The sequence below is a fragment of the Crocodylus siamensis genome, chromosome 1 (assembly GCF_052110815.1).
Source record: "Crocodylus siamensis isolate JL-2025a chromosome 1, ASM5211081v1, whole genome shotgun sequence".
Lineage (NCBI taxonomy): Eukaryota > Metazoa > Chordata > Crocodylia > Crocodylidae > Crocodylus > Crocodylus siamensis.
This window is the reverse complement of record NC_143395.1, coordinates 222,552,696-222,574,280: the sequence shown is the minus strand read 5'-3', so window position 1 is coordinate 222,574,280 and position 21,585 is coordinate 222,552,696. Positions and strand designations below refer to the sequence as shown.

Sequence of the window (21,585 nt, the reverse complement as noted above, 5' to 3'; positions counted from 1 at the left end):
ACTAACTTGAAGGTATCCAGCCTCTCAAGGTGTCCCTTCACGAGGTCAGCATTTATGGAGGGCAAGGGATCACCCTCACCTGGACCTCCCTGTCCCATAGTGGATGTGGGCGTCCCATGGGACTGATGAAAGACCGACGCAAAATACCCATTTAATAGGTTGGCTTTTTCCTAGGTGTCAGTTGTCAGTTGTCCCGTCTGGTTCAGCTGGGGTTCAAATGTACCCTTGCTTTTCCTCCAGCTCCCCACATGTCTGAAAAAGGACTTTTTATTGTCCTTGGTGCTCGAAGCTAGTTGGAGTTCAGTTGCAGCCTTGGCTTTCCTGGTTTGCTCCCTGCAGGACCGAACCAGTATAGAATATTCCTCCTTGGAGGTGAATCCCATCCTCTATCCTTTGTAGGCCTTTCTTTTTAGCCTCAGGAGGTCTGCTAGATCCCTGGAGAGCCAGGAGGGCTGCTGTGCCTTCTTGCTGCCTTTCCTCCGAGATGGAACAGACTTAGCTTGTGCATTGAGGATCGCTCCCTTGAGGAGCAACCACTCATCCTGAACTCTCCTCCCGCTGAGGTCATGGTCCCTTAGGGTCTCATTGACAAGCCTTCTGAGCTTGTCAAAGTCGGCTTCCCTGAAGTCAAGGACTTCCGAGTTGCTGACTGACTTGCCAGCTTTACGGCAGATGGTGAAGGTGATCAGCTCATGGACACTGTCACCCAGCTTCCCATTGATCACTAGGTCACCGATTAGGTCATTCCTAGTAGCCAGTACCAGGTCGAGCAGTGCTTTACCTCTCGTTGGCCCGTAGACTTCCTGAGTCGGGTAGAGATCATCCACGCATGATAGGAAACTTTGTGACCACTCGGATTTTGCTGAGTGACCCTTCCACGAGATGTCCGGGTAAGTGAAGTCACCCATGACAACCATGGCCCTGGAGCATGCAGCCTCAGCCAGTTCCCGAGTGAACTCCTGGTCAAGCTCTTGACTTTCGGTGGGAGGTCTGTAGTAGACTCCCACCGTTGTGTCCCCTGTGCTGTGTTCCCCATGGATTTTAACCCAGAGAATTTTAACCCAGAGGTCATCCACCCTGGTCACCAACATCAGCTTGCAGGGATGCGTAGCTTTTCTTGACATAGAGAGCTACACCCCCGCCCCTTTTATCTACTCGATCCCTCCTGTCCAGGGTATAGCCATCTATACCCGTGGTCCAGTCATGGGTGGAGTCCCACCAGGTCTCCATTATCCCTATGACATTGTAATTTTTTGCATTAAGCAGGAGGACAAGTTCCTCCTGCTTATTCCCCAAGCTACTGGCATTTGTGTACAGGCAGGGAAATGTCCGTTTGGGGGCTCTTGCCTTGCCCACAGATTGTACCAGGGCTGGGCAGGGGTAGGCTCCCTTAAGTGCCTTTGCCCCGCTGGCTTTGCAAGGGTTGCTCAGCTGGCCAGCAGTGGCAGTAGTCCCCCTGTCCCCTAGCAGGCTTAATTTAAAGCCCGGTGGAGCAGGTCAGCCAGTCTGGCTGAGAAGAGTCTCCTCCCCAGGGGAGAGAGTGGAGGCCATCTCTTCCCAGCACCTCACTGCCTCTCTCGTCAGAGCAGGCTGTGGTCATGAAAGCCAAAGCCTTCCCAATGACACCAGTGCCACAGTCTTTGGTTGACTACCTGGATCCTCCTCTCCCTCCTCAGCCCATACCCTGAGACTGGGAGGATCAACCCTTTAGGCCCCCAGACCCTTAAGCCCCACTCCCAAATCCCTGTAGCACCTCATGACCCATCTGGGAGTGCTCCGAGCCGTGTCATTAGTGCCCACATGAATAAGGAGCATGGAATAATGGTCTGTGGGCTGGAGGAGCTTAGGGATCTTTTCCGCAATGTCTCGGATACGAGCCCCTGGGAAGCAGCAGACTTCCTGGGATAAGGGCTTGGGGTGGCAGATTACCCCCTCAGAATGGAGTCTCCCACAACAAACACTTTGAAATTGATATTTTAATAATAAAGTTGAAAGTTAGTAAATCAAAGTAATAAATTGATAATAATATTGAATATTATCAACATGAGCAAGTTGAAAAATATTTATGTAGGTTTTCCTCAAAATTAATCAATGAACACACTTCAATTAAATGTTTAAGTTTTGACAAAATTGTATTTTCTGATAGAAAACTGTTTCATTAAAAAAGTTTCAAACAGCTGTAAAAAATAATGCCGGTTCTAGTAGGCAGTCCATGACATTGGTCTTCATGCTGAATGTTAACTCTCCAGTTGTTGAACGTCAGCACACCTGTAGTATCTTTGTAACTAATATTTTGGCTGCAGCTAGAGATCACTTAATATGCTGAACTATAAATATGAAACTTCATAATCTTTGTAAGTTTATTCTATTTATGCTACAGAGACTCGGTTGAAAAACAGTTTGAGGTAGCTACAAATCCCATAGACAGTGATTCTCCAGGGCTCATGCTGCTGACTATTCCATTCCCAGTGCCACATTATAGGGTTATTCAAGAGTTGAATTCCTTAAACTGTTACTCAAAGGTCCAAAAATTTGCCAACTATTGTTGTGGAACTTTTTGCAGTGCTTATACACATCTCAAGCACAGAAACAAGAACAAGGAACGTGTTACTGAGCTATAAAACTGGCCACAAGATAAATAATTTTCCAAAGGAAAAATTTAGCCAAAAAATAACACTGGCATGTTTCTACCAAAAAAAAAAAGTTAAATTTTGAAATAACTTAGTGCCTCAGAGATGATCCACTCCCATAGGTTCCCATTTCCTTTTTCAGACTAGAATGCTTAGCCTGACTGCATCTCCCATTAAATTCTTATTGAGGAGAGGATATCAGAGTGCATCATAGGAGTTAAAGGCTAGATGGAAAATCTGGATGACAGAGGACAAGAAGAACAACTGACCTTCAGGTACCAGGACACAGCATATTGTGGCAGTCTGCAAATGATTTTCAGCAAAATATGCATTTAATTTAAATCCAGTTTTCTGGATTTAACATTTCTGTTGGACAATTTTTCACTACCCACCACCCAAAGCATTATGTACCCAGATTAAGCTGTAAAGAATGAGGTAATTATATGATTAATTGTATTTTGTATGTTTGTTAAACCTCACTGAAACACTGCCTAGTCTTTCAGGAAAAATATATAGTACTTGCAGGCAAATGTACTAATCCTTTGATTTTATTTTGTTCATAGAATCATAAGAAAGTAAGGCTGGAAGGGATCTCATTAAGTCATCTTGTCTGCTCCCTGTTCAAGGCAGGACATTCCTAACTACAGCCAAGTCTACAGCCAATTTCCAAGAATTGCAATTTCACAGCTTCTCTAGGTAGCTTGTTTCAGTGCTTGACCACACTCAGGCCCCTGGCAAACATTTAATTAAAGACATGGTGAGATCTGATTGGCAATCATAACAATCGCACCTCTTGTTACGCTACTTGTGCATGGTAGGAGGTGGGATTGTGGATCAAATCCAGCCATGCTATATAGCTAATACAGGGGGAGCTCTTGACTCCAGTACACCCTGAGGTTAGGAGCAGCAGTCATCTGATTAAAGCTCCCATCCTCAGGAGCACATCCATTAATTTTTTATTGCCTCCAACCATTTCTGTGATTTTGCCCTAGACTCTGTCCAATCTGTTTATATCTTTCTTTGAAGTTCAGGGCCCAAAACTGGACACAGTGCTCTAGGTGAGGCCTCACCAGTGAGTGGAAGAAGCTTTTTCCTTCATTTGCAAGAGATGTATAACCCAGTATTGGTGTTAGCTTTTGAAATGGCCTGATTAAAAATAATGAGTAACAGTTTAGAGTGGTAGGTGGCAATAATTTGTGAAATCTCTGCAGAGGTGTCTTGTAGGACACTGCCTCTCATCTGCAGTTACTGGCCCTGAGTAAAACATTTTCCTTGGGTTCCTACTAGATTGCCAATGACTTAGTGTCCAATCTGCCCTTGATGATATTACCTGAAAGGACTGCCTAATCAGCAAATCCTTATTTCAGATCAGCAAGAGAAAGTAACTCTCACCCTACCGAGGAGAGAATGCCAATAGGTGTGTGTGGTGGGGGGGCAGGGGTTAAGTTGATCCAAATTCTAATTAGTCTGAAAAATTTTAAAGCAAATTTGTTACACAAACTTTGAGCTTCCTTTTTTATATCGTAACTATCTGGAGAAGCTTCTTTAATAGTGCTTTTTAATGTCTTATATCTGGTGTAGCTGAGATGGAAGGTTTGTTTTTGATTTTGGAAGAAGGATTACATCAGTTCTTTTTTTATATACAATGTTTTGCTTGTCCTTTGTATATTGCTTGCCTTTGGAATATTTTTTCATATTTCTCAACAGTAGAAGCTAAATATGAGCTAAATATGCCTTCATATTTCTCAACAGTAGAACTATTCCTTCATATTTCTCAACAGTAGAAGAGCTAAAGGTTGCTTTTACCATAGTAATACAGAGCTAGTATTATCACGGTTCTTGAGCTAAAAATGACACCCATTATGGCACTTCCAACCTCCCTTCCTATAACTGTCACAGATGTATTATGTTTATTTTCCTTACAAGGAAATGTCTCATTACCCATAAAGTTGTGACCATGAAATCTTAATTTGGAACTGCCACTGTGTCCTCTGAGGTAGATTAATTACATTTTTTGTCCTTGGGTGGATTTTTGGACTCAACCCATTGATTTTCTGCGATTTTCAAAAATGTGCTCTCCCCCAGTTGGGAGTTGTTTTGGCTTCCTATTAAAAATAATCTTACATCAACCAAAAAAATTAAATAGACATGCTCCTTGACACCTTATATACTTGAAGGGGTGATTTTGAGGTAAGACAGCTAATCACGCCCCCTCCAAAGAGAAATATTTTACAGTGCCACAGAACATAGAGAATTTTTGCATCTATTCTTGGTTTAATGATACACTATTCCTATACTGCTTTCCTACTTTCTTTAGTGCCCCTTTAAAAAAATAATTATGAGTGGACAGCTACTAATATGTCTACTGATATTCGTTATGTCTGCTAGCATTGCTACCAGGATGGTTTATGGGCATTTATTTGTTCAGTTCATTCTAGCTAAGTCCTCCCTGCTATCCACAGTTTTCCCTGCCCATCAAAAAGGAAGAAGAAAGTGAGCAGTGTTAGGGCTGCTTAAGGAGTTTCTGGAGAGCGAGAAATGCCGAGGAAAGTAAGTAGAACAGTGTGGGAGGATGAGTAGGGAGCAGAGGAACAAAAGCATCGTGGGAAATCCAACTAAGTAAGATAACCTTGAGGGGACAGTATCTGTGTCTAGAAGCTGCAGCTGTGCAGCTAAAGGAAACATTCAGTTTCAGAACCTTTGCATTATGGAGAGACTGCAGGCAAAAGTAGCTGCAGAGAAACCCAGGAATACACGCTGTCATCCTGGTAGCTAGTCAATAAATACTACAGCTCGTTGCAAGTTGGGCTTTCAGAGCACATAACAAGCAGTGGGCAATGAGGAATATCAGGCTCAAATGCTTCTCCTAGTTGCATTGCTCTAATATCAAAATAGCTCATTTTAAATGCATAGAGGTATCTGGATTTACTTTGATTTGACTAAAATTTAACCCAAGCCTATTAAATTGTTTATGCAAATGATGCACTTGTTTCCAGAAGCACCAAGAATTACTTAAAAATACATATTCTTATTTGCCAGCTGTACCATTGAGCATATCTAGCTGCTTGCATATGAAACCCATCAGAACAGGTCTTGGTTATATAAAGGATAATTTTGTATTTTGCTGCTTGTAATTAAGAATGAGATCAAAAAACCTGTGCAAAGAGCCAGCACCAGGTCCATATATCCCTTAAGACATTGCAGTGAAAATTGTTTTCGTCTTGTACATAGAACAAGATTTTACAAGTGATTAGTTTAATTTCCCCTCACTCACACCAAGTTGGGGTTCTTGTTTTTGGTTTCTCATGGTTCCATTTTCCTTATTATTCAGATAATGTAAGACTTTACTTTGTAACCAGGTAGAAAATGTCTGGTAGCTAACATGGAACAAAAATGAGCATCCTTTTAACATATAAACAGTTGTTTCACTGTTTCAAATCCCCTTTTAATTCCTCATAAAAATACTTACATATGTCATACTCTGAGATATTTTTTTCTTAGATAGAAAGAAAAGAAAGAACAAAATCAAAAAAACTATGCTATATGGTACCAAAGTGAGAGAGGTGTTCCTGTCTCCTGTTTATCACACAATGTGAAAACTTATGCAAATTTGGGATATATGTTTAATTTGATAACTGTCTGCTTCTTTTGTTATCTGAATTTGAGTCTGCCTCCAAATAAGTTGTTTGTAATCAGAATAAATATAGATCAGATATCAGCCCAGTAGAAGCAACATCAGATAATCTAGTAGCTACTGCTTTTTGGCAAATGTCATATTCCGTGTTGCAGATTGTTGCGTTTTGTTTCATATCAGGTTGTGTTGTTGGGAGTCTTTCTTTGGTAAAAGTATCTCATCATGGTGGGGATTTGTAAAGCATCTCATTTTTAACAATTATTGATGAATGAATTAATGATTGAAATGTCTCCAATTTGTGCTCCCTGCAAAAAAATTGTGACTCAGTTCTGAAAAATTAGTCCTCTGTTCAACAAAAGTCCTTATCTGTACATTTTTTATAAAAAGGGAAAAAATAAAACCTCACTTTGGTTCTCACTGCTTATTCTAATTGTTGACAAGCCCATTAGTATCTGTCTTTCCTGCACATTTTTAGTGCTGCTGTGTGTGTGTGTGTGTGTGTGTGTGTGTGTGTGTGTGTGTGTGTGTGTGTGTGTGTGTGTGTTGGAAATATTGTAGAGGAGTCTGTTTAAAAACAGGTATTTTTCATTTGAATTTCAAACAAATCACTCAAACATTTTTGGTCTCTTTTTCAACAACAGCTTTTTGAGTATCTAAGTTCCTATCAAAATCTCCCTTTAATGCAAATGTATGCAGTAAGGAAAGCATATTGAGAGTAATATAATAAGCTTGTGATGTCCTTAGAAATAGGATTGCTAAGAGATGAAGACAAGAGAAGTGTTTAATGATTATGTGCAAATAGATTACCCAGTACCTGGTGCTCAGATTTTACTGACTTTGCCCTTTACCTTTCTGTGATCCACTAATAGCCATCTGTTGAGTATGTAATTATATGCACACCTGCATTTGATGTAACAGTACATACATTTGCCAATTTTCTTTTTCTGATTTCAGGAAAATTTTTAATTTATCTTGTTACAATTAAGATAATGCAATATCATGAAGTGTACATGCACATACACAAAAAACTTAAGAGAATTGATTGCTGTTTTAAGAGATCAGATCCATGTTATGAATGACTGAAGTTCTTTATTAATAATAATCCTCAGACATTAGCAGCTCAGGTTCCCCCAGTAGTTTTTTTTCAAAATATACCTGAGAGAAACAACTCTCAAGTTGAGTCAACAACACAATGTGAGCCAGATCATACCTTTTCTCTACCTTTCAACCTCAGTTTTAGTTTTTTCCTAACTTCCTGGGGCTCTGAGCAGCATAACAGAGTCTCTCCCATGAGCTCTGTAAACACTCTCTCTTGCTCACACACACAGTTGTGTGCCATTAGTTTGATGGGTGGAAACTCAAATACTCGTAAATAGACCGTAAGCACCATAAGCCATTTTTCAAAGGCTATTGGAGAGACGGGTATATTGATTTACATTACAGTGATTTGAATCATGTTTTCCATTTGTGCTTTTTCATTATTTTTGGAAGGATGTTATTGTTGTTAGCTCTTGCAACCACAAAAACACATTATTTTGCCAATCTGTACTATAATGTTCATATTATTCCAGCTATTATTTATTAAAGGTAATCACTAATAACTTATTGTGCAAGGGTGGGCAGATACTAATTTCTGGAAGAAAAAAAATACATTTAACATTTAATTCTCACTGTATACTGAGGGTAGGTCCTTAGAACAAACACAGATAAAATTGTGTTTGGTAAAATAACTCTTAAATCAACCCTTTAGTTTAATCTCAAGTATGCAGTTTCCCAGTCATGCCCCTCATTTAGTCTTCCTGGTGTATAGAAAGGAATATAAAATTTGCCAGCTACTGATAAGTTTGCCAGAATTGACCAGGACATTTCCAAGCCCCCAACCCTGCACACTGGGCAGAGGCTGGGCAGCTTGTCCCCTGCTCAGCTACATGAGCCCAGAGTTGAGAGGAGACAGGTTGGGAGGCTTGTTCCTTGCCCAGCTCTGTGAGTGCAGAGCTGGGGCGGGGAACAGGCTGAGGGGCTTGTTTTTTGCTTAGCTTCACAAGTGTGGAGCTGAGCAGGGAACAGGCTCCCTAGCCTGTCCCCCCCACCCAGCTCTGTGCTCGTGGAGTTGGGCAGGGAACACGTTTCTCTGCCCCCACCAACAGGGAGCTCCCAGTGCCGGCTCTGTGACCGTGGGCTGGTGCTGGTATTGGCTACAAATGTCTAACTCAGGATCCTTAAAATTCTAGTTTATTAGATTGAAATATTGCAGTAAAATCAGATCATAAACCTTGGAGCCAATCCCCTCAGGCACACACTCATGCACATGTGTGCATGTGCGCGCGCGCGCACACACACACACACACACACACACACACGTAGCTAGCTATGAATATCTGATCTGTGAAGCACCAGAGTCAAGTATATCTATCCCACAAGCATTGGAGTCTGCTATCAATGGCTGGTCAAGGCTTCTTCCAGCATGGTGTTGTCTTCCAGAAGGGGGTCCTTCTAGCTGAAGAAATCAGGTGCTGGTCAAGTTGAAGATCAAAAGGGTGCCATTGAGGGTCACTCTTCACTGCCTTTTATCTGTCCCTGGCAGATATTGGTGACTCCTCAGTTTTTGGGCTTGCCCAATCCAGGGGTTATTGGCCCTTGTAGGATGTTCCCCAAAAGTTGGTTTTCAGCTCTGATTAATTCAAACTGGGGCTTCTATCCCTTTAACAACGAAGGTTCAGGGAGTTCCCCAGCTGCTACATTGGCCCCTATTCATTTCTTCCTTCATTAATCTCTGGTTTTGTAGGCATCAGTTGCCACTCGTTAACTTGTTACTGTAGCTAGCTACTGTGTTAGGCATTCAATTACTGATCCTTTCATTCAGAGGCCAGCCTGATACAGGAATGCAGCAGTTTGATCCTGCCCTTGCTAGCATTGTCACAGAGTAAAGAGCATAAAATATTAAAATATAAATGCCATAGCACACAAATAGATACAGATATCAAACTACAATATTATTAATTATAATTATATCTATATATTGTAGATATAAATGCACATCTACAAAATGTAGAACACTCATGTAATTTAATAAAACACAATTCCTTATATCAGAAAGAAAAATACCCAAATAATTCTATATCTTGTAGTGAGAGAGGGAAAAGAAGAAAGAAAGACAAGCTAGAAGAGAAGAGACATATCCAAAGAGAGGAATTATTGATGGAAGGGGATGCTCTTTGTTACCTAGCCTGAGCCCTGCAGTTGTGGAACTTGGGCTGGGAGAGCCCTTTCTCTCACCATGAGCTCTACAGTTGTGGGGCTGTATGACAGGGCAGTGTTTGTGCCTGCCACTTTAAGGCCTGAGCCAAGCAGCCAGCAGGTGCTTGACTGCGGCAGCCATTTTAGAGCTCTGGCTGCCTATATAAACAGATCAGTTTCTTGCTGACTGGGTTGGTAGTAATATTATCTAGCTTTGAGGATCCTCTGGGAGGTAAGGAAGGAGCTGTAGGGGATGGCTAGGTGGGGCTCCTGGTCCTGGGTATGCCCTGAAAGTGCACCCTCCTAGGAGTGGGTGGCCTGGTGGAGTTCTCAGTGGCACAGAAGCCCCCAGGAAATGTCAGGCCAGTTACCACCCTGGTGAAAGGTGGGTCAGGGTGCCATAACCCCAGCTTCCACAGCTGGGTGGGTAACCTGCTAGTAAGGCTAGAAGGTGGATACAGGAGTGAGAGTGGGACTAGAGGCTCAAAGGCCTGACTGAGTGTACCCTTGACTGGTAAATGCTGGGGCCAGGACTAGAACAGTCAAAAGGTCTAGGGGCCCACTGTGAAGAATGCCTAGAGCTGAGGGCCTTGGGTTCCATCTGGTCTCGGAGATGAGGCAAGGGCCTGTGTGGCCAAAAGTCCTGGGGGGACCAGGCCCAAGAGGGGATATAACTTTAGGAATCTAGGCAGCCCTGAATGAGGGTGGGGTAGGGCATCTGAATGGAGGGATCTTAGAGGGGTCCTGATTGGAGGATTCTGGGGCCCAGTATGGGGCTGATGAGACTAGCATCTGTGAGGTGTGGGCTGTGGTGTAGGAGAGGTGTGAAACTGTAGGTTATGCCCCTAGTACTGGGGTAAGAAAATGGGCAGCTTCCCACCTAATTAAGATCATTAATGAGATAATAAGGCATGGCAGGAGAGGAAGGTGGGCAGTTGGCCTAGAAACAGGTGGATGAGCCGAAGGCAAATTGGCCCTGAGAAGGCCCCCTGTTACAGGCTGGTACTCAGAGATCCTTATCTTCTAGTCTGAGCTCCACAGTCATAGGGCTAGGGCTGGGAGACCTTTTATCTCTCAGCCCATGCTCTGTGACCACAGAGCTCAGGCTGGGAGATGCTCATCTCCCAGCACCAGCCCCATGGCTGCAGAGCTCAGGCTGGGAAACAAGGGTCTCTCAGCACCGACCCTGAGTTGTCAAGCTGGTGCTGAGAGATAAAGGTCTCCCAGACTCCACTCCCCACTTGCAATATGGGGGCAGGGGGCTTGGAGCTCCCTGCTGCCTGGGCAGAGGGACTCAGTCCCCACCCAGGGTTCTGTGGCAGAGCCTGCCCTAGCAGCAGGCAGCTCCCCAGGGTAGGGAACTATCTCCCACTCCCTGGTAGACAGCTGACTGGGAGCAGGTTTTGCTCCCTGTCAGGCATCTACACAAACACTACAGTGTTGTTACTAATCCCAAGTAAATTTGCTACTTGCACTTGCAAGTTGCAGTAAACCTCCTTAATCTTGAGTAAATTTGCTAAGTAAGCATGTGCACACTTTGATGTACATGCTCACTTTGCAGTAAACTATGCTAATGCAAAGCTAAGCATCTCATGTGGACACCCCCAATACAAAACATTTAGCATATGTTGAATCATCTGTCCTGCCAGATCCTTCCAGTTACCAGGAATTATAGGGTGAAATATGTCCTGAGCTGAAGGTACAGCCTTGACTTCTGTATTTAATGGCCCCTGTTGGACCTATCCTATACACTTGTTTAATTCCTTCTGACCTCCACAGCGTTCTGTGGAACTGAGTTGCTCAAGTTGACTGTATTGTGTATTTCCTTATTGGTTTTAAATGTGCTGCTCAACTTGGAATTTGTGGGCACTCACAATTAAATAAGTGTTTTTAAATGGGTAGCTGATCTCAAATGATAAAATGGGCATACAATATTGTGTATCCAATAACTTCTGCATAATCTTTTTTTTGAATTTCTGTCAGAAATAAGTTTTTCTAGATTTTGCAAGAATAAGTTCTCTAGACTTTGCAAGAATTATCCTGCTTAAGACAATAAATGAAAAGGCATTAGGGAGACTGAACATGACTAGAAATTTTTTCCTTGGTGACAAATGAATGGGAAATATTGAGAAAAGAGAAACCATTGTTTCTTGGGCCCAGGCAGCTGAGGTGGGTACAAGATGGAGCTGTAACCCACTATGAGTTGCTGTTTTCCTATAATAACTAGATCTCATTAAGTCTGAGTATGTAGAGTAGGGGCAGACAAAATACAGTCTGCAGGCTGGATCTGGCCCACCAGGTACTTCCATCTGGCTGGCAGGGCCCCTTTGTAAGGCCTCTGTAAACCTTGGCCATGGGCTGCACCTCTACAAGCCAGTGCCTCCAGAGGTGCAGCTCTGGTTGTGAAGTAACAGACCTCTGCCCCAGCCCCAAGCCAGGGGGCACTAGAGACAAGCCTCTGCTTGGCAGAGCTTGTGTCTGGCCCCCCACAGCTGTTCCCAGCCTCCTACACATGTAGTCAAAGCAAGCCATGACTGTTCCCAGCCTGTGAGCCCAGAACAATGAGCCATGGCCAGGGACTCCCAGTGGGGGAGGGGGGTGAGAGTGTGGGGAGCCATGGGGCCAGCCCAGCCCCGCCCCATAGTGCATGCGCTGCAGCAGTTCATCAGCTGCATGCTATGGGGCTGGGTCAGGCTGGCTCCACATGCTACCACCATGTGGAGCCAGTGTTTTGGGTGGGAACTGCAACATGGGGCCATCTGGAGCTGGCCCCACATCCTGCCAGCACATCTAGTCAGGGACTCGGGCAGGAGTGCTATTGGCCAGATGGGGTTGGCTCCACATGCTGCTAGCATGTGCATCCAGGGACTTGGGTGGGAGCTGCATGTTATGGGGCTGGGTGGGGCTGGCCCTGCTTGCTGCCACCATGTGCAGCTCCAGTGACTCGCACATTCCAGGGACTCCAAGGACCCCCCTAACAGACGGACACATACCCCCCCACCTCGACCACATACCCCATACCTATACCCTTCCATGTTCACCCCCATTCTCTCCCACCCACCATATTCACATCCCACACCCACACCCACCCCCCAACCAGACACATTCCCACATACACCCTTTTACAAACACACACAATATACAAGGGTAAGACCGTATTTTGAGCTATTATGTGATCACCTCTAGATACATAATGCAAGCACACACCGATCGGGACAAAAAAATGTTTTTTAAAATAAACTATGGTAGATTTTTTTTATTTTTTTTTCTTGTTTTGTGTATAACATTTTTTTTTTTTTCCAGTTTCAAGATGGCAAACCCTGTCCCTCAAATGACTACTTCCAGGGCAAGGGAAAGAACTTCTGGTGGCAAAGGACAGGGGTTAGGCATGGGACCAGCAGACAGGGTACCTGTCAGGAGGCAGGGCTATCCTTGCAGTCATTGACAGCTCACCAAAACTCGTGAAGTGGCCCTCCAGCTAAAATAATTGCCTATTCCCAATGTAGAGCCTCTAAGTTAACTAAATGTGTGGCTCCTGATTTTTAGACTGGGTCACATTTTCAAAAGTGACAGGATACATATTCTGGTAGTTGCGTGTTTGTTCCACAGGAAGTCTCTGACAAGGTGTGTTCCCTAGTAAATGAGGGAAACAAGTTGAAACCTAGGATAAATGAAAGCCTGTTTCCTTGTATCAGACAAGATCTGTGACCCCCATGTCCTGATGAGAGGAGAAAGTTCCAAGTTGTTTACAGTACTGCCACAGTATTTTAAACAGTCGGTTCCCTGTCTCCTATATTCAACACAAGTTGAAAAAGTGGACAAGACTTATTCTTCTTCTATTTTCCTTGTTTTCTAGGGTTGTAGAGGATTTTAATTCAGCTACCAGATCACTCCTTGGGAAACCCATGTCGGCATTAGGAGCAGTGACCTGTGTGGCCTGAGAATATCATAAAGAAGGGGAAAGTGCCAGCTCAATACTAAAAGACTAATGGCGGGCATTCTACCTTTTTCAGAAATGGAGGGGACATTTTATTCTGTCCCAATGGACAGCAGTTGCAAGCCCACTTCTCTCCTGTCATCCAGAAGATCAAAATCTTCTTCCTCAGTGAATGAGGATTTCTGATTTGTTCCATGAAATATCATGCAAGAGACTTGTTGCTGTTTCTCCTTCCCTTGTATTCTTTCTCATGTTGTCAGGATCTAAAGTGTTTCTTTCCATGCTGAAATGCCCAGCACTACTGAGAAAAGAGCTGTACAATTTCAGGACTGGTAAGCAGGTCTGCTTACAGGTGCCACAGTGGAGGCGCAGCTGAAAAACAATGTCCTAGGGATCATTTTCTAAATTTTATTTTAAGTATGAAAATGGGGATGGGAAAGGAGGCATTGCAGTGAAACCTGAAGACAAGAATGTGAACACTAGGGCTGTGCAGAGCTTCAATCCCTGATTCAATTTGGCAGAGATTTGGCCCAATTCAGTGGCTGAATCTCCAAATCCAATCAGAGGGCCCTTTTATCTCTCCAAGTCAAATCGGAACCCTCTGAATTCTTTCAGAGATCTGGAAAGATTCAGTAATTCAGACGTAGACACAGCTTTAAATGTTTTTTCTACATACCTCTAGGTAGCAAGTGGCTGTGAATGCTACAATTCTGGGGCACATGGAGTGTCCCACAGAAGCATGGGGGGCTCCCCAGCATGCTTGACAGCAGACATGGAAGTGAACCAGAAGCACCTCAAAGACTTATCTACTGCACAGTAAAACATCACCATCTACATGTGCGCACCATTTATTGCATAGTAAATTAGTCTGCTGCACAGTTAGCTGCTACCTGTAAATACGAGGTAGTAAACTAACTGCAATAGATACTGCTCTGTAGTGCATGTGTAGATACTGACCAGGAGTAAATTTGCTTCTGGTTGACCCCAACACCAGCTCCTGGCTCCCCACAGGAGACGTGCAGTACCAGGACTGGAGAGTTCTCTGCTTCCCCACATAGCCAGGGAATGGAAAGGAGCTGTCTGGCTTCTGGGGCAGCTCCCAACCAGCCCTTGACTGGCTAGGGAAATCCCTGAGCAGCCCAGGTTGTCCAGGAGCTCTCATCTCTGGGGCAGCTGCCAGCCAGCCTCTAGCTTCAGGGGGATTTCTCTGAGGAGCCAGATGCTGTCTAGGAGCTTCCCCAGAAATGGAATGGCTCTGAACCAGCCCCAGACTGCTTGGAGGAATCCACACTGAGCCAGGGGCTAGCTGCCAGTTGTTGCACTGGCAGGACAGCTCCACACCAGCCCCCTGGTAGGTAAGGATTCCCTGCCCAGCCAAGGAATTGCTGCCAGCTGTCCCATCAACTGATGGGGGATGGGAGTGGGGGATGCTGCCAGCCCCAGATGGCACACCACAGCTGGGAGCGAGGGCAGGGGTGCCCCTCTACATGGGGGCTTTGTGGACAAGTGATGTGGGGCTTAGTGTGGTGGTGCCTGCCATGTGCAGGCTGCACACATGCCACCCAGCTGCCTGCTCAGAGGAAGGGGAGGGGGAGAGGAAGACTTTCATGTGGCCAGAGCACAACTCCATGGCTGGCTCTGCAGCTGCAGTGAGGAATGGGGGTGGGGCAGGCTTCTACATGGTGGCTGCTGCCTCTTACCTGGAGGGCCATGTCAGTGGTAACGGCTGCTGCCTATAAAACCTCCTGCTGTCAAGCCTGGAGCTGTGTGGCCGGCCACGGGGTAGCAGCAGCAGTGTGGTGGTGGCCAGGCAGCATGCAGCCATCCCCACCACCATCCCACGCTGTGCCACTGCCGCCAGCCACGCAGCTCTGAGCATAGCTTCATGGTGGCAGCAGGAGGTTTTATAGGCAGAGGCCATCACCACTGCCATGGGCGGCCACTGCTGCCTACCTGTGGGGCCACCTGGGCCAACGATGATGGCTGCTGCCCTCAAAACCTCCTGTTGCCACTGTGAAGCCATGCTCAGCTGTACAGCCAGTGGTAGGTGTGGTGGTGGGGATGGCTACGTGCCACCTGGCCACCACCACATTGCTGCTGCCACCTGGCAGCCAGCCACACAGCTCCAAGAATGGCTCTATGGCAGTAGCGGGAGGTTTTGTAGGCAGCGGCCATCGCTGCTGGCATGGACCTCTAGGTAAGTGGCAGCAGCTACTGTGTGTGAGCTATCTCCCCTCTCCCATTCCTCACTGCTGCTGCAGAGCCAGCCGTGGAGCTTTTCCCCAGCTGCATGCAAGCCTCCCTCTTCCCTCTTCCTTGGGCAAGTGGCCAGATGGCATGTGTGTGGCCCGCACATGGTGGGCACCACCACACTGCATCTTACATTGCTTGCCCACAAAGCCCCCCCCCAACACACACACGGGTACCCCTGCCTTCACCCCCTGGCCCTGTTCCCAGCTGTGGGGAGCTGGCAGCACCCCAGCTCCCATAGCCCCAACCATCTCCCCCAGCCCTGCCCCACAGCCCCAAGCCCCACTTACCTCTAGGATCCAGGGGCAAAGGGCATGGCTCTGGTGTCAGCACTTGCCCACAAAGCCCCCCCAGCCTGCATGTAGCCACCACCACCCCGCACCACAGCGGAGTCATGCAGCTGGTTGCAGGGCATGCCACTGCATGCAAGCCCTGTGTTCCATCCCTCTGGGCCAGGCAGCACATATGTGGCCCACATATGGTGGTTGCCACCACATTGCCACTGCCATGCCCTGTGCTACTTGCACACACAGCTGTGCAGGTGGCTGTGGGATGGTAGGACAGGGTTCAGTGGCAGAGTTGTGGTGGTAGCCTCTGTGTGTGAACCCCCTGTCAGGCCAGCTGGCATGTGCGTGGTCCACAGAGTGGCACCCCTGCCCTCAGCCCCTGGCCCTGCTCCTAGGAGTGGGCACAGGGGCACACTCCCCTTCTTGATCTACCCCCCTTCCCCACCTCTTTCCCCCACACATACTTACCTGCTGGGGTGGGTGTCAGTGTCTGTGCCTACGTGTCTGGGGGGCTGTTGAGACTGTGAGGGGGAGTGTGTGTGTGAGTGCTGGGAGTGGGATGTGGGGGGCCTTTAAAAAATTGCAAGTTCTCCAATTAAAAACCCAAAATCTGTGATAAAATTTAATCGGAGAAAACCAGGATCCCTGCAAAAGATTAGGAGCTGGTATTACTAAAGGAAATACCAAGCTTTGGTGGGATTGGACAGCTCAGAATTTTTTCTTGAAGATGTCTCTGTGGTCTCTGCTGCTTTTTCTTTTTTATCATTATGACTCTAATCTTGACTTTAATGCATGAGCTTACCTCTAGTCCTCCTGAGTTCAGTTAGGCTATTCACATGCTTTTTTTGAGGATTGTTATTCTCTTATTTTCCATGTTCCAGCCTTTTCTCTATTTTCCCTCTTTCTAACTGATCTAATGGCTTTCTTAGATCTAAAGCAGTGGACATAGGTGCATATAAGCTGTCATTTATGCGGGTCTAGAGGACAGCCACTCATATAGTCAGGGGCTTACAGGACAAGCCCTATGAGGAGAGACTGAGGGACCTGGACCTCTTCTTCTCTTGCAGAGGCTGGCTGAGAGGTGGTCTTGTGGCCGCCTACAAATACATTAGGGGGACACAGCAAGGGATCAGAGATGCTCTGTTCACTAGGGCACCTCTTGGGGATAACAAGGAACACTGGTCACAAACTGACGGAGAGCAGATCTAGGCTAGATATCAGGAAAAACTTCTTTGTGGTAGTGGTGGCCAAAATTTGGAATGAGCTTCCAAGACAGGTGGTGCTCTCCCCTACCTTCAGGGTCTTTAAGAGAAGGCTGGATAGGCATCTGGCTGGGATCATCTGACCACAGCACTCTTTCCTGCCTAGGCAGGGGGTCAGACTCAATGATCTGTTGAGGTCCCTACCGACCCTGGCATCTATGAATCTATGAAACCTGAGTTCTCCTGTTCCTGTGAATATATACTCCTTCTAGTAGACTGAGCAGGTGCATTGGTCGTACCTGTCATTATAGTGGTCACTATTGTACCACTTTTGTAATCTGTGCTTGACTTTCTCTGCTCCATGAGCCACTCCTGTATGCAACTGGAGACATGACATGGCTGAAGTGATCCTTCGAGTACTTTGTCATCTCTGCTGTTTCATTATCAAATAATGCCACAACTGCTTCTATTCACTGTCTAAATCTTCTGTGATTTGACCCTTTGATCCATTCTAGATAACTGAATCGTCATCAGCGACTTGGATGAGGGGGTGGAAAGTGTGCTGTCCAAGTTTCCTGATGCCACTAAGATGTGGGGCGAGGTAGACACACTTGAAGGGAGAGTGAGCCTGCAAATAGATTTAGACAGACTACAAAAGTGGGCAGGTGAGAACAGGATGGGGTTCAATGTAGACAAATGCAGGGTGCCTTGGGAGAAGAAATCCACAGCATACATACAGGCTAGGGAGTTCCCTTCATGAAAGCACAGAGACGGAAAGGGATCTTGGAGTCGTTATTGACTCCAAAATGAACATGAGCTGCCAATGCAAGACCGCAGCCAACATGGCAGCCATACCTTGTCATGCATCCAAAGATGCATCTCAAGCCAGTCCAGAGAGGTGATACTCCCCCTCTATGCGACTTTGGTCAGGCCGCAGTTGGAGTACTGCATCCAGTACTGGGCGCCGCACTTCAAGAGGGGTGTGGCCAGCCTGGAGAGGGTTCAGAGGAGGGCCACCCATTTGGTGAGAGGGCAGCAGGACAGGCCCTATGAGGAGAGACTGAGGGACCTGAACCTGTTCAGCCTCAGCAAGAGGAGGCTGAGGGGGGACCTGGTGGCTGCCTACAAACTCAACAGGGGAGATCATCAGCAAATAGAAAGAGCCCTATTCTCCCCAGCACCACCTGGGGTGATGAGGAACAATGGTAATAAGCTGATGGAGAATAGGTGTAGGTTAGAGATCAGAAGGCAATATTTTACAGTTAGGGTGGCCAAAATCTGGAACCAACTTCCCAGTGAAGTGGTCCTTGCCCCTATCTTGGGCAAATTCAAGGGGAGGTTGGATGGTCACCTGTCCGGGGTCTTGTGAACCCAGCATTCAATCCTGCCTGTGGCAGGTGGTCAGGCTAGATGATCTGTTCAGGTCCCTCTTGACCCTACCTACTATGAAACTATGAATCATAAAAAGTCAGGATTGCAAGGAACACCAGGAAGTCATCTAGTTCAACCCTCTGCTCAAAGCAGAACCATCTCCAAATAGATTATTTCAGCCAGGACTTGTCAAGCCAGGCCTTAAAAACTTCCAAGTATAGAGCTTCCACCACCTTTCTAGGTAACTTGTTCCAGTGCTTCACCACCCTCCTAGTGAGGGAGTTTTTCTTAATATCCAACTTAAACCTCCCTTGCTGCAACTTGACACCATTGCTGCTTGTTCTGTCATCTGTTACTGCTGAAAACAGTCAAGCTCCACCACCTCAAAAAGGATGTGAAGAAGCTTGAGAGTCCAGAGAAGAGCCACGTGGATGATCAGAGGTCAGGAAAACAGACCTTACGATGACAGGGTGAGAGCCATAGGGCTCTTTAGCCTGCAAAAGCACAGGCTCAGGGGTGACCTGATGGCCACCTATAAGTTTATCGGGGGGATCACCTGTTTCTGGGGGGACGTTTGATCACCAGAGCGCCCCAAGGGTTGACTAGGTCGAACGGTCACAAACTCCTGCAAGACCGTTTCAGGCTGGACGTAAGGAAGAATTTCTTTACTGTCCGAGCCCCCAAGGTCTGGAACAGCCTGCCATCGGAGGTGGTTCAAGCACCTACATTGAACATCTTCAGGAGCAAATTGGATGCTTATGTTGCTGGGATCCTATGACCCCAGCTGACTTCCTGCCCTTTGGACGGGGGGCTGGACTCGATGATCTTCCGAGGTCCCTTCCAGCCCTAATGTCTATGAAACCTGCACAGCCATACATTAATCTGCAGAATGCACCCACTCCTGCCAAGGTCCTTCTCCTTGACCCTAAGGACTGAGGCGAACACAACCTGTGCCTCCATCTCCTTCACCCTTGGACATTGGCAGTATCGTTAGTGCCCACGTGGATGAGCAGCATGGGGTAGTAGTCACAGGGTCAGACAATTCTTGCTACTCCTTCTATGACATCTCAGATCCGGGCTCCAGGCCATCAGAAGACCTCCCAGGACAACAGGTCGGACCGGCAAATGGATCCTTCCATCCCCTGCAGAAGGGAGTCTCCGACTACCACCACCCATCACTTCCTCTTCATGGCAGGGGATTCCTGGCCTGACCTCTTGCACCAATGGAATGCTCTCCTCCTCCTGTGTTGCTAACACTCCAGGTCTGTTCTCCAGGCATACCACTGCACATGGAGATGACGAGTTCTTGCTGCCACAAGATTCCGGCTTCCACCTTCCTGGGATTCCATACCCTCTTCATTTTCTAGCACCACCTCTGGTATGTTCCCCATCGGCTCTGTTCTTGGGGAACCCTAGCAGCCTGTCTGACTCGCAAAGGACTCCCCCCGCCCCAGACACACACATACCTTTGCCTGAACAAGAACTGGTTAGAGGAAGGACTTACAAAAGACAATGAAGATGCAGTGGGAGAAGTATCTGAAGACCTCCAGACAAGGGTGATGGGAATGAATCAACTCCCCTGGTCTCATTTACATTGGAGATAGAACTGGATGGCAATTCATCTACATGTGAGATGGGGCAGGAAAGCACCTTCATCAGCGTTCAGGATGGAGAACAGAGATTCAAGGCAAAGACGGCACTGAACTCTGGGACCAGAGAAGCAGGGGAGCACTGCATGATGGGGGATCCCTGCTCCAGATGCTAATCAGCCCACATCTCAGCTTGGCATTTATCAAACCAATTCTAGTAATGACTCCTTTATTGGTACCCAAAACACTGAATCTGCCAGTCTGTAGTGTGAGCTCCCTCCGAGTGATGCCACCTATGGCCAGGGGTGATCAGTTCCTATTATCCAGCATAGGAGCCATTGTTTACCCATAAACAAAGCTAGTGTTCTCCCATTGTTAGTTCTCTACAAAACCCCCTACCTGAGCTTAAGTTTCTGTCCAGGTGCTTGGATCCAAAAGCTGCACCAGTTCCATTCCTTTTCTGCCTGGAATCCCTCCACTGGTCATGCTGAGGCCTCTGCCTGTCTGCAAGCTCCAAAAAAACACCTGGGAACCTCAACTGATTCAAGCTTCACTGAGTGTGAGACCCCAACTCTCTCTCTGACTCCAGGAACCTGACTTTTGCTTTCTTACTCCAGACACAGCTTTTTAAACCTAACTTTTGCTGATCAAACTTGAGCTAGACTTCCCCAAATCCTTAACTGAAACTATGTAATATTGTAACTGTTTTATTTATCTCTCTTGCATGGCTATTACTACTGGTATCATCATAAGTTCACATACCTAGCAATAAATAACTTTTATGGTCAAGATGGTTGCTATATTCTCTCTCTGAACCTCACTTACACTTCCTTCCCCTTGACCTCCCCATTTGCTCTGCAGAAATGCTTCTTTTACCTAAGCCAAAGACCCCTGTAATGCCCAAAACTACGGTGGGGTCTGCTCATCAGGGGAGTTACTAGTAGGACCATTGTGACAAGAAGTTGGGACGTACTGAATTTTGAGGTGCATGAGGGTATCAGCTGAAAGTACCAATCAGACCCAGCCTACTCAGATGTAACCTGTTAGCTTCTCTGTGTGTGTTCTAACTCCATTTATTATTGTTCTGCTGAAATGAGGGATGAACTGAGATCAAGGCACATGTGTCAGCCTGTCAATACTGAATAACCTGGCCTGACTCAGATGTGCTCTGTTAACCCATGTATTTGTGTCTGACTGCATTTTATTGTTGCCCTGATTAACTGAGTTCAAGGCATATGAGGGTGTTAGCCTGTCAATGCTGAATAACCTGGCCCAGCTCAGGTGTGCCTTGTTAATCTATGTGTGTATATGCATTTGACTGATTTAGTGGTTGGAGAAACCCAGCCCCACTGACCCTGACTCCTGCAAAATGGCTCCATGCTCCATAGGGGGGGTGAGGACTTGCAGAAGGGAGAGATACAGCTCCACATAGAAACATAAGTAATACA

General features: G+C 46.3%; 1 protein-coding gene across 7 annotated transcripts in view; it reads left to right on the top strand.

Annotated features, from left to right (window-relative positions):
• The window catches only part of LOC149874188 (OX-2 membrane glycoprotein-like), a 110,143-nt gene that overhangs the window by 29,288 nt on the left and 59,270 nt on the right, over positions 1 to 21,585 (top strand). Inside the window, exon 6 of one of the 7 annotated variants that reach the window (XM_090057736.1) lies at positions 13,358 to 20,926. The exons of 4 other annotated variants lie outside the window; for them this stretch is intronic. In XM_090057736.1, coding sequence (XP_089913862.1) covers positions 13,358 to 13,365 — 8 coding nt within the window. In that variant the 3' untranslated portion in view covers positions 13,366 to 20,926. Of the gene's footprint in view, positions 1 to 2,772; positions 6,677 to 13,357; positions 20,927 to 21,585 lie in introns of those variants that run through there. 2 more of the 7 variants (XM_090057744.1, XM_090057754.1) reach the window with 2 other exon arrangements.